Here is a 17,998-nt window from a genome sequence, read left to right on the forward strand (position 1 = left end):
AGTTCTTCTTCTACTCTCTTAACTATTCACAGTAACAGAAATTTTGACCGGGGTGCACAAACTTTTGCATGCCACTGTAACATGTTGCTAAGGAGATGGTGCAAGAGGGAGGGCTTCAGATTTTTGGATCATTGGGCTCGCTTCCAAGGAAGATGAGACCTGTACAGAAGGGACGGTTTGCACCTGAATTGGAGGGGGACTAATATCCTTGCAGGAAGGTTTGCTAACTGCTACACCGAGTGTGGGGATTGGGGGGTGGGGGGGGGAGGTTTTTAACTGGAGTTGCTGGTGGGTGAGAACCAGAGCTCCTGAGCAGATAGTGGAGAGATTGTGGGGAAAGCTGTGTTAAGCCTATATACAAAGTCAGGAAGTAAACAGTTGAGCATAGTGGGAATAATGTTCTGAGTTGTGTATATTTCAATGTAAGGAGCATTGTAGGGAAGGCGCACAAGCTTAGGGCATAGATCGGCATGTGGAATTATGACGTTGTAGCCACTACTGAGACTGGTTGCAGGAGTGGCAAGGGCAGCTCAATGTTCCAGTTTACCCTTGCTTTACATGTGATAGAGTGGGAGGGATTAAAGGGGTGCAGTAGCATTACTAGTCAGCAAAAATATCATGCCAGTGTTCAGACAGGATGGTCTGGAGAGCTTGTCTACTGAAGCTGAGGAATAAGAAAGGGATGACCACATTAATGGGATTATATTATAGATCACCTAACAGTCTGTGGAATTAGAGGAGCAAATGTGTAGAGATCACAGACTATTGCAAGCAGCACACGGATATGATTTTACCTTTCGACATATCCCATACTATAAAAGGACAAGATGGGATAGTTTATCAAATGTGTTCAGGAAAGTTTCTCTAATCAGTACTTAGAGATCCCAACTAGAGAGAGTGCAATACTAGATCTCCTATTAGGGAATGAGATATGGCAGGTGACAGCTTGTGCAGGGGAGCACTTCACATCTAGTGATCATATTGCCATTAGTTTCAAGATAATTATGGATAAGGATATGTCTGGTCCTCAGGTTGAGATTCAAAATTGGAGAAAGGCCAGTTTTGAAGGTATCAGAAAGGATCTGACAGGTATAGATTGAGACAGTTTGATTTCTGGCAAAGGTGAACCTGGTAAATGGAAAACCTTCAAAAGTGAAATTGAGAGTATAGAGCTTGTATGTTCCTGGGAGATTAAAAGGCAAGAATAACAGGTTTAGGGAACCTGGGTTTTCGAGAGATATTGAGAAAAAAGGTGTATAGCAGGTACAGGCAGGAAGGAGCAAATAAGGTACTTAAGGAGTATAAGAAATGCAACAAAACAATTAAGAAAGAAATCAGGAGAGCGAAAAGGCGGCATGAGATTGCTCTAGCAGACAAGGTGAAGAAGAATCCCCAAATGCTTCTACAGATATATTAAGACACTCTAAATCCTTATTAGTTTATCATTTCTTCACAAAGTACTTGCCTTAATTTTTCCACCAAAGATTCTGTGTAGCAGCACAAAGTTACTGACAGGTATATCTGATTTCACATATGCAAAATCATACAGTATAGGTTTTATGTTAGCCAACTAACTGGAATTACTTAAGAGCAGAGATTGAGAGAAGACTAGCTTAATGTTCATAATGAAGATGTAAAACTAACCAAGAATAGTAGATAACACTTTGTGAATTTGACAGCAAGGAAACTTGGCTCTTAATAAGCTCTTTAGTAACTCCACTAACCTCCTTTTCATAGTTTTAAGTCACAACTCATGTGGAAAAAGTATTAAAATATTGTTAATGAAGTGAAATCACCGTTCACTGGTCTAGCCAAGATTTAAACAATTCATCAAAATCAACCATCACTTACCTTCCCAATTTAATGTTTCAAAAAAGCTGTTGGAGGTCTCACTGTTTGGATGGGAAGTCTCATCTTCACTTGTATTCTCCGAAGCATGGTTGGATTTGGGTGTCTCTGCATCATACTGTGCTGTTGATCCTGGCTGTCTGGGCAACTCAGGCTTTCCTTTATTAGTCAGAAAAAATATTCATGAATCTCAGAATTCTCTGCAGTTATAACTATTTTAGTATTTTTTAAATATTAGGTAAAGCAAAATAATTCTCACATTTCATCATTACTTAAGAATAAATACGGAATAATGAAAGTAAACAAAGAATGTAGAACAAGTACAGCACAGGAACTGAGCCTTCAGATGTCATTCTAATTATTCCCAAATACCTACACAAGGTTCATATCCGTAGCCCTCCTTTCTCTGCCTGTTCACACGTGCCTGAATCTCTTATACATTATTGCATCTGATTTTACCATCTTCCATGGCAGCATGATCCACTCTCAATATAAATAAAACTTCCCTCGTAAATCTCCTTTAAGCTTTATCACTTCACCTTAAGTCAAAGCTTTCTAGTCCGTGACATTTCCAACTGGAAAAAAGGTTCTAACTATCTACTTGATCTATGTCTCTCATACTTTTCTATACTTCTATCACCTCTCCTTTCCGTGTACAACATTCCAGTGAAATTCAGTAGAATACAGAACCAAAATCCCAACTAGATGTCTTTACTAACCAAATTTGATGTATAATACATGTCTAATGCAGTAAGATTACCAGCCCCATGCGATTGTTTTGACTTGCTAAGAAACATGAAAAGTGCATTTCTGTATCGTGCCAAGAAACACTGCTAGAATAGTGCTCACAAAACTTTTTACACTCTACCTGAAGAATTTCCTTGCACATGTATAGCAACTCACATTTCATGGTCTAGAATTCTTGTTTAAAACAAATTGTGAAAAGTTATATGATTAATGCATCAGGGATAGGTGGAATAAATGCAAAGATGAGTTCTAATGCTCTCTAGAGCACAGCATGAATGAGCAAGAGACCAGAAAACACTTGAAATTCTTTAGCAAGGCCACACTACTGAACTTTCAAAACAATTCGACTACTACAGTGATCAGATTCATGTGACACAGCGGATCTGCAATTTGCCCATGATGCTCTGCCAAACATTTAATGAAATTTCTTTTCTTGCTCATTCCCCAAAGCCCTATGTGTTCTTCCCCTTCAATTACAGACAATTCTCTTTGAATAGTACATCTTTATTGGTTTCTTTCATCCTTATGATAGTGGATTCTATAAAAACCAAAGAAATTAAATGGGCGAGCCACACGTCCACCTGTTCCTTCTTGCTCTGCCATTCAAAATCATGATGACCAATCCTGTACTCCACCTCTGTCTTCCTGCAGCCCTCACCTCTTCACATCCAAATATCTATCAATCTCAGTCATAAATATACTCAACAAGTAAACATCGCAGTCTTCACAGGATTTTCAACCTTCTGTAAATGAAATTTCTCTTCATCTCTGTCTCAAATTCTAGGATGGTGCTCCTACTTGGCAGTTACTATCATTTCCTCTCAGAATGTTGCAAGTATCCATGAGAGCATCTATTTTTTTCTAAATTCTGATGAGAATATATTGACACCTTTAATCTCTCAGACCAAGACCAAGAATCAGTCAGGTGAACCTATGCACTGATTTGAAGGCATAAATATGCTACTGTAGTGCAGGTTCTGAATCTGTACTCAGCACTCCAAATTACTTTTCACTGAATCCTTGTACAATCCCAGCAAACAGCCCCACATCTCTATTCCAATCGACTTGTACCAAAGGGCAACAGAGCTGTTTAACTGTGCTATATTGGAGATTGTTTTCTGTATCTCATGACTCAGAACACCACAGCACTGTCCTCACTGGGATTTAATATTTTTTCACCATTTAATGGACATTGATTTTGTGTTCCATAAACAAAATAAAAATCTTCACATTATACTGCACCATGTTATACTATACCTACTATCTTCTCTTCCCTTTATTTGCCCATCTTCCTTTGTATAAGTCTTTGCAACTGTTACAAATCATTCATCAAACTCTGAGATATTACACTTTTCCTTTACCGAACTGTTGCAGAATTTAGGAAGCTTTGGAAATCTGAGGTAAGTTGGTAAACAGAATCCAAAATTGGCTGGGTAAAGGCAGAGAGCAGCGGTGGGTCTCGATTTTTAAAAGAAAAAAACCTATCTGCTAGCCCTCCCACCATCGAACGTTTGTGTACATCCTCACACTTGCTAAACGTCACTCAATGCAAGTTAAACGCTCAGAAAAACTTAAAATGTAATTTCTTCAATCCTCCCTACACAGAAAGAATTAAAAAGCATACTACTCTTACCAAGCACCAATATCCCTTTTGTTGACAGCACTGAGACTGTTTGGCATCTCTAATATGAATGCAAACAAAAGACCACTATGCCTGACAATCTGAATCATGTTTTTTGTGTTACAATTAGATTTGAACTGCAGCTAACAATATTCCACCCACATTTAATCCATGATCTACTGATGTTTTTTTCTGCTCCCTATCTCTCAGTTCTTTCTAATAGTAGATAAAATATACTGTTTCTGCAAAAGTAGTGGGATTTTTATTCACTTGATTGAGAGAAGGATATCTGATTTAGTTTATTTCATACCAGTGAACTTTGAAACTTTAAGTTAACTTCAAAGGGCTAATTAATTCCTGAAGATCCAGCGTCAACTTCTCTCTTGCTAGGTAAAATAAATCCACAGTTGTTTAATATTGTCTGGTGGGAATACTCATGTCTTCCAAAGAGGAGAAGTGAGACTGTCAGTAGAAGCATTTACTTTGACAAATGCTTTAATTTTGAACATACAAGCTTGACTCCTGGGGCGAGAATGGGTATTCACACAATACTGCTAATGGAAAGGATGGATACTCACACAACACATCCAAAGTACAGTATTAGTTTCAATTTACCAGCGCTACAGCTGCCAGTTGCTCCCTCGAACAGACAATTTCTCAGACAATTTTATCCGCTAGCAAACTAACCTTCCAGAGATTGGGAAAAGAGTTAAGGAATTGCTCCAGGGACCATGAATCAACTTGAATAGTCTTATTTTCCCTCCAGTCAGTGAAGGAAGCCATGAAATCCAAAATCTAAGACATGAGCATTTTTAACCTGAGAAATGAAATAATAATGGCTATCGTTTTCAGAATCACTGTCAAGTGAGAGCAGTGTATGACTACACAGAGTTATATGTTGGTTATCCATCAAGACGAAAGGGACAAAAAGAAATGAAGAATTCTCATAGAAGTATCCCATTGTTTGCAAAGGTTAATACATATATAACCACTCTTCAGGGAAAAACACAATCTGAGATCTGGAGATTTACAAATTAAATCAATCGCTTTATTAAATTCTATTTGAAATACTCTGAATTGCTCTGTATCATTAATTTCCAATATGTATTTATCTACCTGCCTGTCTCCTTTATCATCTATTTTGACATGCTTTTGTATGTATTCTTGGTGTCGCATGCCAGGCAATTGTCACACTTGTTTTCTCATATTATATTTTCCAGATAATAGAATTCCAGAAATCTTCCATCCCTCATTCATTCCTCACATTTTTGCCATTAGCTACATAGACAAACAGCCTGGATTGAGATTCCAGCATCTGCAGATTTTCTATTGTCTGAATCGAGATTTGGTGCTTAAACATACCGAATTTAGAAAGCATCTCTTGTTGTTCTTCACGACTAGAGAAAAGGATTTTGGGATTGAGACCCTTTGTCATGAAGTTTTCCCATGGTGGATTGTTACTTCTGGAATTTTCTTGAGGCTCCACCTCTACTTCCAGAGTTACTTGGAAGAGATCTGGGTATTTCTCCTGGATGTCACATGCATCAAGATCATACCTGAAACACAGAATTGTCAGAGCCATTTCAAAACTAAACCAAACCCATGAGTTAGCTTATTCCTAATGTGCTTTCATGAGGTTGGCTTATTAAACCTACTTTTCCAATTGATGTGCACCTACAGAGTTGTTAGGAAGAAGATTCCAGGATTAAATGCAGAGGCTATGAAGGAACAGGAGTTGAGATAGTGAGTGAGCTGTAGATGGTGGTATTTTCATGTGACAAATGCTGTTGTACCCCTTAGAATAAGGACTGTGGGCTTGGGAATTGCTTATATTCTAACACAGGCTCAATTACAACAAAACACCAATTTCCTTCAATTTTCTAAATTATATTAAAATAGATGAGTAGCCATAATCTGTGAATTTTGCATTTAGCTGCTATTTTAGACAGCAGTGACTCCTCAGAATTCTGTTCCTTGAGGTCAACATTTAAACCTACGCAGCAGCAATAAGTCCTTTCTCTGACCATCAACAACAACCAAAGTATATGATCAAATTCATCTGATTAAAGATTATGGAATCATCTATCAAATGTTTTGATTTAATTGTTCACTCCTGTAGCAGGGATGATTCAGCTTGAGAGATTGCACCGTTAATTCTTGGCTGTAAATGTTTTCCTGCCATTTTATTTTTGCAGTTTGCTGCTGATTTTATCTTCAAAATAAATAAGAAAAAAGAACTTAGATTTACCATTCAGCCCTTAAAATTTGATCTGCATGCGTAAGCATGTATGCGTTATTATCTCAAAATGGACTTCAACTCACTTGGAAGCTTCAAGAAAAAAAAGAATTACTTTACAGTAACCCTCTACTGCATTTGTTTCCTCAAAGCAAAGAAATACAATAAAAGGACAAACTTATCACCACTCAAAGAGCTAAATTTCTTACATTTCCACAAAGCAGCTGGTAGTTCAGAACATTGACCAATTTCTTTATTTCAGAAAAATGTATTTGATAAAATACTGAGTGGCCAAGTGCAGACATCCCACCTCTCCCGGAACTTCCGGGAGTCTCCCGCAAATTAATAGTGGCTCCCTGATGCCCACAAATTATATACAATGTCCCAGAAATTGATTTTTTTGAGAGCGAGCGTGAGAGAACGCGCGCCAGAGCACGAGCGCAAGAGCAAGAAAGCAAGCACGAGAGAGCGAGCGCGAGTGAAAGCGACGAGAGAGCGAGAAAGCGCGAGAGAGTGAGAAAGCAAGCACGAGACAGAGAGCGAGAAAGCAAGCGCGAGAGCGAGACCAAGAGCGAGAAAGCAAGCGTGAGACCACGACCACCAGAGACAGCGCGACAGCGAGAGCACGAGAGAGAGAGCAAGTGCAAGAAAGCAAGCGCGAGAGAGCGAGAAAGCAAGCGCGAGTGAGAGTGACCATGAGCGAGACAGCGCACGTGCGCGCGACAGAGAGAGAGCAAGAGCGAGAGTGTTCCAAAAAAAGTCAGTGGCAGAGTATTCCCAAACAATATATAAAACGTACTTCACCCCAGACTACCCTAAAGTGTACCCCTGCCTAATAGGGGTCAAAATAATGACAGTGTTGCTCACTGCACTGTTTGCAACAGTGACTTTTCTATTGCCCATGGAGGGTTAAAATGTAAAAGACACGTTGAGGTGAGTTTAACAGGTGTCATTCATTCATTAGTATAACTAACGTTATTTAAACTAGCTGGCCAGCTGCTAAGGAGCTACTCTTTTGCAGACATCCCACCTCTCCCGGAAGTCTCCCGCAAATTGATGGTGCTACCTCCCTGAAATGAGTTTTTGCAGGGTGGGATGTCTGCAAGTGTGTGAAAGATGTTACACTGAATACCAAGTTTGACCCTGCCACCCAGCACCACTGAGAAATCCACTTCGTATTTTCTTTGCCCAATGCACTTTTTCCTCTTGCACTTTTTTTTTAAGTCCGAGAGCTGAAACATAAATTGTTGTGTTAAAAGTTCAAGATCTCCAAATGGGCCAAAGGGCCTGTTCCTGTACTGTACTTTTCTAAGTTGTCTCAGGGTCTCTGCTGTTGTTTAACCATCTGACATCAACTGCATACAAGTGCTGAGACATTGTTAAATTCCAACTGTTTGTTAAGTCAATACTTTTTAAGACACCTGCTTGCAGTGTTATCTAAAACCAGGTCCCTGGTGAGAAATTAACCATTAATGATAAAACTCCTCTGAGGCTCCATTAACAACAGTCTGTGGTTGTGCAAGTCTACCTGCCCAGGTATCACATTAGATCAGATTTAATATAGGAGTGATTTAATCACTGAATTATTTTCCATCATTTGGTATATCATTTTGGCACCATTTCGGCCCTAAATCAACACTTGCTACTTCTTCCAAAAATCCTAATACCCCATGTCCAATCCCCAATGCACCGCCCAGTCTTATAACATTCGTACTAAGTTCTTCTAACAAAAAAATGCAGCATTTTCAATTCCTTTCCTTCCACAGTGCAGCTCGACCTGCTGATTTGCTCCAGCCAGCAGACTGTTTATTGCTTCAACCTTTTTCTCTCCAGTCCTGCTGAAAAGTCTCAGCCCTAAACATCAGCTGTACTATTTTCCATAGATGCTGCCTGGCCTGCTGAGTTCCTCCAGCACTATGTGTGTGTTGCTTGGTTTCCAGCATCCGCAGATTTTCTCTTGTTTGTAGTTGGATTACTACACTGCAAAGTCTCTTCCAGGGATGCTTACCCTGAAAAAGTTTAAATCTTCCCTTCGACATTTTTTTTTCTCCAGTCCTGCTGAAGGGTCTTGGCCCGAAACGTCGACTGTACCCTTTTCCATAGATGCTGCCTGGCCTGCTGAGTTCCTCCAGTATTTTGTATGTGTTGCTTGGATTTCCAGCATCTGCAGATTTTCTCTTATTTGTTTATTGCTCTAACCCCTTCAGCTGCCTTTCACTTCACTGTGAGGGAGTTCATGCACCAGAGATATCCGAATGATTGATTGCATTCAGTGCCCATTACCAGAAAAAGTATCAACGGAGGTCTCAGATCAAATCAGTTTCTTTATCAACATACACAAAGCTTATTGTAGGTTCTCCACATTCTCAGGCTCAGAATCAGATTTAGCATCACTGACTAAAGTGAAACCTGGTGTTTTGTAGAATCAGTATGATGCAGACATAAAATTCAATCAACTATAAAAATAAATAAATAATGCAAAAAAATAATATATTCATGGACCGTTCAGAAATGTACCTCTTCCCTTTTGGAAGTAGTGAGAAGAGGGCATGTCCAGGATGGTGAAGGTGCTTGATAATGGATGCCATCTTCTTCAGACACTGCTTCCTGAAGATGTCCTCGATGCTGAGGAGGGTTGTGCCTGTGATAGAGCTGACTGACTCCATAACCTTCTGCAGCTTCTTCCAATCCTATACCTCGGAGGCTCCATACCAGGCTATGATGCAACCAGCAGAAAACTCTACACTGCACATCTACAGAAACTTGCAACATCTTTGGCGACATACTAAACCTCCTCAAATTCACAATGAGGTAGAGCCACTGGCGTGCCTCCTTCATAACTGCAGGAATGTGTTGGGCCAAGGATAGATCCTCTGACAAGTTGAAGCCCATGAACTTGAAGCTATTCACCCTTTCCACCACCAACTCCTCAATGATTTCTGGTATGCGTTCTTTGGTTTTGCTGATTTTGAGTGCAAGGCCAGTGTTGCAACAAAACTCAACCAGCCCAGCCCATCTATCTTGCTCCTGTATGCTTTCTGATCATCTGACAACAGTGGCATCATCAGTGAATTGGAAGATGCCAAATTCAGCAAGGGATTTTAGTGAAGTATTCTGCCTGCGGAGACTGATAGCACCATTCAAGGTATTGAGTCACAGGTCATTACATTTCTTCCTTAGCCATTTCCTTTATTTTGCCACAAATCTATCTCACCGTTTGGTCCCAAAGCTGAAATGAAAATGTGAAATAGTTGGACACAATACCATAAATCCACAGATATAAATTGTAACGGACTTCTCTAATCTCTGATGCTTAAGTAATGCCAACATATTCTATGTCCTTTTTCAAATAAGTCCCAAAGATCTATACATAACTTCATATTAAAATCAACCGTTTACTCCATTTTTCATTTTCCATAACTTCACTTCGCACACTGAGTATTCAACCATTTGCTGATATTATTTAAGGTATTCTTAAATATTGAAACAAATCATTATAAGTAGGCTTACTCGGCTAACAAAATAACTAGGTGAAGAACAATTACAAAACTACAGCCCCAACTTCTGCAGTTCACTCTTAAATTTACAGAGTCTGTACAAAAACTATCTGATACTTCGTTGTATTGGTTTTATTTTGAAATATTTTATTCTGCTGGCAAAATATTAATACCTTACTAACCTTGTGGACTGCTAAATACCTATTTCCATGAACACCTGCTCATCTGTTGGATGGAACTTTGTTAGATTTCATTAAATCGAAGCTCCTATGATTCTTTTTAACTCTACTCCTCATCTTTTTTCCTCCAATTCTGCTAAAGGGTCTCGGCCCATAAGGTCGACTGTACTCTTATCCATTGATGGTACCAGGCCTGCTGAGTTCCTCCAGCATTTTGTGTGTGTTGTTTGGATTTCGAGCAATGCAGATCTCTCTTGTTTTTTTATTTGGATCTCCTTTGATTCTGCTTATATTAAAAGTATCAACAAAGCAAACCCAACCAAGTTTAAATTTTGTGTACGAATCCAATACTGAAAGCCCATGCGTTTCTAAATCTAAAAATGTTAAGATAATTCCTGGGTAATTTTAATTGTAGTTGTTGAAAAGCTTTGGGCCTCACATGGATTTTTAAAGATAAACTTAACTGTGAAATAAAATGGACAGTGCATTTCAATATAACTGAAGCATAGTTCACCACCTTCGACCAAAGCATATATTTTCTGTAGCTTCAAACAAAGATAAAGATCACCTCTACTTGACACATGTACATCAAAACATAAAGCGGTGTGTCATTTGTGTCAACAACTAACACATACTGAGGATGTGCTGGGGGCAGCCTGCAAATGGCACCAGCATGGCATGCCCACAACCTTCTAACCCTAAGCCTTTGGAATGTGGAAAGAAGCCGGAACACTCAGAGCAAATCCACATGATCACAGGGAAATCATACAAACTCCTTACAGACAGCAGTGGGAAATGAAGTTTATCATGACCTAATGTCATGACTGAAAGTTCACCAACTGACTGAAAAAACTAAAATCTCTTTGACACTTTAAATAACAGGATGCCTTCCCAGATGGATTAAATACAAAGAACTACACCTATTATGTACAGTCAATGGCAAGTGCACGACTGTGACACAGACAGCTTTTATAAGTGAACCCTGCATCAGGATAATTTTCTACAAATCCTCAAGTGGCACTAGACTGATGCAAAGATCAGCAACTTCACTACTAGAAATTTCTTATGCAGGTAAACAAACTTAAAAAGACTTACTTTGCAAATTTGACCAAGGTAGCATTTCTGGGCACAAATCCAGTGTGGAATTGAATCTGGAACATCTTCATTGAAGTCATCTGAAACAAAATGGCCAACCAATTTGCAGATGTCATGCAATCACTTAATCTCTCACAAGCATGATTTGGATTTTCTTGTCCATTATGGACAATATACACTTTTTAGAACATTAATTGAAATTAATGTAATGCTGTGCTACAAAAACACTTCTTGCTGGGAACACAATAAACAACAGGAGTAAGCCATTCGGCCCTTTGAGCCAGCACCGCCATTCACTGTGATCACGGTTGATCATCCACAATCAGTATCCAGTTCCTGCCTTCTCCCCATATACCTTGACCCCGCTATCATTAAGAGCTCTATCGAACTTTTTCTTGAAAGCATCCATAGAATTGGCCTCCACTGCCTTCTGAGGCGGTGCATCCCACAGATCCACAACTCTCTGGGTGAAAAAGTTTTTCCTCAACTCCGTTCTAAATGACCTACCCCTTATTCTCAAATTGTGGCCCCTGGTTCTGGACTCCCCCAACATCGGGAACATGTTTCCTGCCTTTAGCATGTCCAATCCCTTAATAATCTTATATGTTTTAATCAGATCCCCTCTCATCCTTCTAAATTCCAATGTATACAAGCCCAGTCGCTCCAATCTTTCAAAATATGACAGTCCCGCTATCCCAGGAATTAACTTTGTGAACCTCCGCTGCACTCCCTCAATAGCAAGGATGTCCTGCCTCAAATTTGGAGACCAAAACTGTACTCCAGGTGTGGTCTCACCAGGGCCCTGTACAACTGCAGAAGGACCTCTTTGCTCCTATACTCAACTCCCCTTGTTATGAAGCCCAACAGCTTTCTTCACTGCCTGCTGTACCTGCAAATAGTAATCTGCCTTCCTGTTCTTGCCACCAAAGTGGATAACCTCACATTTATCCACATTAAACTGCATCTGCTCCGCACATTTCAAACTGCCACCCAGCTTTGTGTCAACACAAAGCCATGATCCACTGTAAAAACAAACCCGCTAATGAATTCTTACCTACTCATCTCTTCTTCCAATGCATCAACATTACAGAGTGCATCAGGTTCCCACAATTATTACAAAGCTCATTCTCTACCTTTGCTTGCAGTCTTCCTCCAAGTGTTGATCTGGCATGAAAGATCACAATAAGGACATCGCCTTGGATACTTAAACTCAGCGGTATTACTGCCTTGCCATCTTCCACTTTGAATTCCCTGTAAGAAACAAATTCTAGGTAATTCCTCATCCACAATATATTAAGCGGAAATTTAAGTAGTAATCTTAAAAATCATTTAGTTGCAAAGCTTGTGATATCATCTTTTATTTTCCAGTTTGGAAAATCCATTGCCTCATTACAATTACATTAATGACACAGGCTGCATTGTCCAGCTGTGACAACTAAAATTAGGATATACAGAATCTGTAGTATGCTCCTCCATGGTGTGAACACAGCTAAACCCAAACTCTTCCCATCCAGAGCTAACAGGAGATACTAGCATACCCATGCCAGTCTTTCTCCTTTCAGCTGATATAATGCTGCCAATGAATAGCCCAGAGGCTTTAATTTGATTCAACACAGCAACTTATATTTATAACATATAAACTTATGAATCACCCCAAGCTAATACACAAAAGAAAAGGATGAGGGGAGAAGGAAATCAAAGGCTAACGAGCAGGATCAGGTGTGAAATGAAAGGCACCGAGCTCAAATAATTGCCTGTGTTTGAACTTTGACCCTTCCTAACAAGACTAGATGAGGGCATAAGGAATACATGTGACACTACAACAGGCAAATTATAATTGAATGAATTTGTTAATTCCAGTATTCATATCAACTGTACTGAAAAAGAGTTGTGGATACTGAATAACACAACTAATCTGTATTTGTTGTTGTTCTTTTCCATACCTTGTGGCGCATCAGGGCAACCTTGCCATTTCTTTAGCATTTCTGTTTTTTTTAAATAAGGCCGAGTTGTTAGCTCAACCCAACACGGATGGACAGCGTGCAAGAAGCCAGCTGAATTCGAACCCAGGACCACTCACCTCAAAATCCAGTGCGGATATCACTACACCACCGGCCGGCTGGTCTGCACTTACCTCAGTTTATCATACTCTTCAGAAGTCGTCATCACACGATCATCACCAACATATATCTCACAGAATGGTCGACAAGCATTACGCTGTTTATTAAATAAAGGAACCGGTGTCATCACAATCGACTTGATCAGGATAGATTTGTTATGTGGAATTATAGGCTCTTCAGCCATCATATCACACATGTATTCCACGTATCTATAAGCACAGAAGGAAGGAGACAGGCATTGAAAAACTGTGTGGTAAAATACACATGTAGACATGATAATAAACTGCAGGTAGAGTTCTTTACCCACTTGGTTGCAGAATGAAATACTGGAACTTCAGTTTTCACTGAGTTTTCCCATTGCTTGTAACAATAATTGTTACTGAAATTAAAAGATTGTTCAATATAACACGAGGATTTGTTTCCTTTTTAGAACTAGATGTGAAGTGAGACTGCTTCACAACCAGAATTCTCTGATTTCCTACATTACTTTTTATATTTTCATTCCAAATCTCATTGAATCAGATACAATTTAATTATACCAGCTCTCCCTACATTCCTTCCTCAATGCTTTCAGGCATTACAATATTAAGTCTATAGTCTCTCATTTTTTTTAAGGTTCTATTGGATTGGGCCCAGATTATTGCTTTTATTATGCTTTTATGTGAAGTTTTAGCTTTCTTTGAACTTGCTTATATCTTCGTAATAGCCGCAAGTTTATCTGTAAACTTTTTATTATACACAGCATAGTTGATTCCATACTTCTCTAGTTTTTTTTTGTCTGCAGAGCTGAAGTGGGACTCAGATAGGACCTGTTCACACAGGTTTCCGTATCTAACCAATCTGCAGTGTAAAGACGGCAAGACATCAGGACAGCATTAGGTCACTCAGCCCATCGAGTCCGCTCTGTCATTTGAGCATGCTGATTTATTTTCCATATCTCTTTCATTCTCTGGATCTGTCATGCAACTGTCTACCTACCTCATAAACAAGATCTAGATCAACTGATGAAGGGAGCAAAATATCCGATGGAATTTAACTGGGACAAGTGCAAAGTGACGCATTTCAGGAAGTTAAAACAGGGCAAGACTTGCAGAGTAAGTGAAGGGGTCATGGGGAACTGCTGCAGAACATAAAGACCAAGAGATAGAAGTACATTGCTTCCTGGAAGTGGTGACAAAGTTCAGGTAGTCAAAGTAGTTAAGAAGTTATATGGCATCCTTGCCTTTATCAGATGAGGTATTGAGTAGAAAAGTTAGGACATTATGTTACACTTTACAAGATGATTGTTACACTGTGCCTGGAATATTGCACTGAATTCTAGTCACCCAGCTAAGGAAAAGATATGATTAAACTGAAAAAATTGCAGAAAAGATTCAAAAGAATGTTGCCAGAATGGAGGGCTTAAGTTTTCAGGAAAGACAGGGCGGTTTAAGACTGTAGTATAGGAGGTTGAAGGGTGACCTTATAAAGGTTTATAAAATCCAGAGGGGTAGAGATAGAGTGGACAGTCAGTCATTTTCCCAGGGTAGGGGAGTCTAAAGCTAGACAGCATAGTTTAAGACAAGATGGAAGATGTGCACAAGGGACCTGGGAAGGAAGTTTTTCATACAGAGATGATGGGTAAATGGAGCAGCCAGAGAAAGCTGTAATGTTTAAAAGGTTTTCAGTCAAGTACATTGATATAAAAGATTTAGAGGGACATGGGCCAAATGGAGGCAAATGGGGCCAACGAAAGAAGGCTCCTTGGTTGGCATGGATAAGTTTAGACTAAGGGCCTGCTTCCAACTGTACAACCATGATTCTATGACTTTTTATTTCTAGAAAGAGTGTTTGGCTATTTTAACCTATTATGAAACAGTTCCAATACCAGGTGATGTTATGTGTTTTGAAATACAGTAAAATACTAATGAGCCATACAGTGGCAAGCTTACAATAATAGAAATATTTGCGAACCACTTGGCATATTATATTCTAGAGGCTCACCTATGTGAACTGAAATACCAACGAAAATGCTAACTACTAATGCTAACTAGAGCAATGATGCGAGACCTGAGGACTTGTCAATGAGAACAATTTCTTTGGCATGAAAGAGTCAAGTTTATTTTGTTTGACTTCCTGTAGTTAAAAGAAAACAAAATTATTGTTTGCACTTTTAATTGTTTGTATATAACAAGTTTTAATACTTTCTAATTATGGGATTGAAATTTATATAGACAAAACCTAGTTGAAAATGGGATTTGTTAATAGGCTAATTCTGCATCTCATTAATAATAACTTCCGTATTTCTATAATAAATAATATCGTGCATTTACATGGAAATATGATTGGTTTCACCAATCAAAAGTTATCTTAAAATGGGTGCTCATGATTTTGTACTGAATCATTTTGAGCTTTTAGCACAATACAGTCTGGTGGGAAATATGTTCTATCCTAACAAACTTGCTTCACCCACTGCATTATTCACCGTAAATAAACAAATATCTGTCCTAAAGCCAATGACACACTGTAGTTGTCGAGTCAATTGGCCTCCTTCCTGCAGTAAACCACCACTGCCGCACTCTTCAGGTTAACAGTGATAACCACAGTACATTCTCTTTAATAGATTTATAAACTATATTAGTTCTTTCAACAATATCTGATGACATTGTCCTCTGCACAACTTTATCTTATAAAAATCAAAGTGTACCTTTTGTGAGAAGGCCAGATACCAGGTGGTGACCTCTTCATGCTGAACATGTACACGGCAGCTTCAGCTGTGGTGAAGAGACGGCAAAAGCACAGGAAAGAACAAACGACCACTGCGGATGCAGCTCGACCATCCTATTATGAAAGAATTGAATAAAATTTCAAAAAAGTCAATACCATCCAGCTCCAGGTAACTAATATAAACTGGAGCACATCTCAAGTTTGTTTTGAATACCAGTCAAGGACTGTGGTTGCTGGCACAAAATAGAGTAATAATTTCCTCCTAAGCTTATTAGCATCTTTCAACCTTAACTACAAGAGCATGTGAAGAAGACAAACAAAGGATAGTCTCCCTGTGTGTTTGACACTGCAAAATATTCCAATCTTTCAGTTAGGTCAAGAATCAGTACCAATCACCTATAGTATGACCATGATTGAAACAGACCTCTAATGAACATAAAGCACATCTGTGCAAGAGGCAACTAGTTTTATTTAAAAGTAACAGTAAGATAACATATAAACTCTTCTCTGGCTTCCAACAGAGTATAGGTACTGACTTTAACCAACATTTCGGTGACAAACTCTGTCATCTTCATCAGGGCTGATGCCTGGGCATGTCTAGTCCAGTGGCACTGTTGTCCATCCCTCCTCATCCAATCAGGTTCCCACTGTCCCAACTTGTTTACAATCGAATTCCAGTTCTTACTTAGAGCGAGACTGTCATCTTTGTTAAAATTCTTTTCCTTTAGTTTTACTTCAACGGCTTCCTTCACCAGACGGTCCCAAAAGTCATTGGCACGGCACAGTAGTTTTGTGCCATCGAAGGCCATTGTGAACTGGATTGTAAACAAGATGGGACAGTGGAAATCTGATTGGATGAGGACTAAGCAATCAGATCACTAGTCGAATGCCTTAACCACTTGGCCATGTGCCCACAGCGATCTGACAGTCGTGAGTTCGAGCCCCAGCCAAGGCAGCATGTTGTGTCTTTGAGCAAGGCACTTAATCACACAGTGCTCTGCAACGACACTGGTGCAAAGCTGTATGGATCCTAGTGCCCTTCCCTTGGACAACATCGGTGGCGTGGAGAGGGGAGACTTGCAGCATGGGCAACTGCTGGTCTTTCATACAACCTTGCCCAGGCCTGGGCCCTGGAGAGTAAAGACTTTCCAGGCGCAGGTCCATGGTCTCGCAAGACTAACGGGTGCCTGTCGAACAAATCAGGAGGGGCAGACGATGGGGGGTATAAATACCACCGGACTAGACATTTCCCGGCATCATCCCTGATGAAGATGGCAGAGTCTGTCATTAAAATGTCAGTTAAAATCGATACCAGTACCCGTCTGGAAGCCAGAGAAGATTTTATTTGTCAAATATGCCAGAAAAGCACTAGATCCTATTTCAACAGTAAAATATTTTAAATTAAATGCTTAAATGAATTTTTGGGTCAAAATGAAAAATGCCATATCGGGAATTGAAGCTTTCATCTTCATCTGCGAAGTACTTCCAATTTCCATCTGAGTGGAGCTTACACTGTAAGATCCACCAACAATAATTGCTTTAAACAGCTTGAAGCAAGGTTGAAAGTTTGTAGAATATTATTTTGTGCCACTTGGAATTACTTTTAGGTTGCCCCTTTACCAGACTGCAGAAAGGCCCAGAGTTTAACCCATTACACACCAACAAATAACATTTGTTTCTATGTTGGCTTCAATCCTTGATATCCGCACTTGCAGACTATAGTCAGTTCAGACTGGGAACAGCTCCTTCACAATCACCATCAGCACAGGTGTACCACAAGGCTTCTGCTCTACTCACTTTATATTTATTACTGTGAAGTTAAGTACAGCTCCAATACCATAATTAAGTTTGCCGATGAAACCACCATCGTTGGCCAAATCAAAGATGACGACGAATCAGCAAAGGAGGGAGATTGAAAACGTGGCTGAATGGAACCACAACAACATCCT

General features: G+C 39.5%; 1 protein-coding gene across 4 annotated transcripts in view; it reads right to left on the bottom strand.

The window, feature by feature from the left end:
* gak (cyclin G associated kinase) overlaps positions 1-17,998 on the bottom strand; it is a 136,832-nt gene that overhangs the window by 39,313 nt on the left and 79,521 nt on the right. For all 4 annotated transcript variants that reach the window (XM_063049208.1, XM_063049210.1, XM_063049209.1 and 1 more), the window contains exons 15-20: positions 16,030-16,163; positions 13,358-13,552; positions 12,357-12,474; positions 11,224-11,303; positions 5,579-5,772; positions 1,852-2,007 (exon numbers count right to left, since the gene is read on the bottom strand). In XM_063049208.1, coding sequence (XP_062905278.1) covers positions 1,852-2,007; positions 5,579-5,772; positions 11,224-11,303; positions 12,357-12,474; positions 13,358-13,552; positions 16,030-16,163 — 877 coding nt within the window. The remainder of the gene's footprint in view (positions 1-1,851; positions 2,008-5,578; positions 5,773-11,223; positions 11,304-12,356; positions 12,475-13,357; positions 13,553-16,029; positions 16,164-17,998) is intronic.

This window comes from Mobula hypostoma, chromosome 5, assembly GCF_963921235.1.
Source record: "Mobula hypostoma chromosome 5, sMobHyp1.1, whole genome shotgun sequence".
Lineage (NCBI taxonomy): Eukaryota > Metazoa > Chordata > Chondrichthyes > Myliobatiformes > Myliobatidae > Mobula > Mobula hypostoma.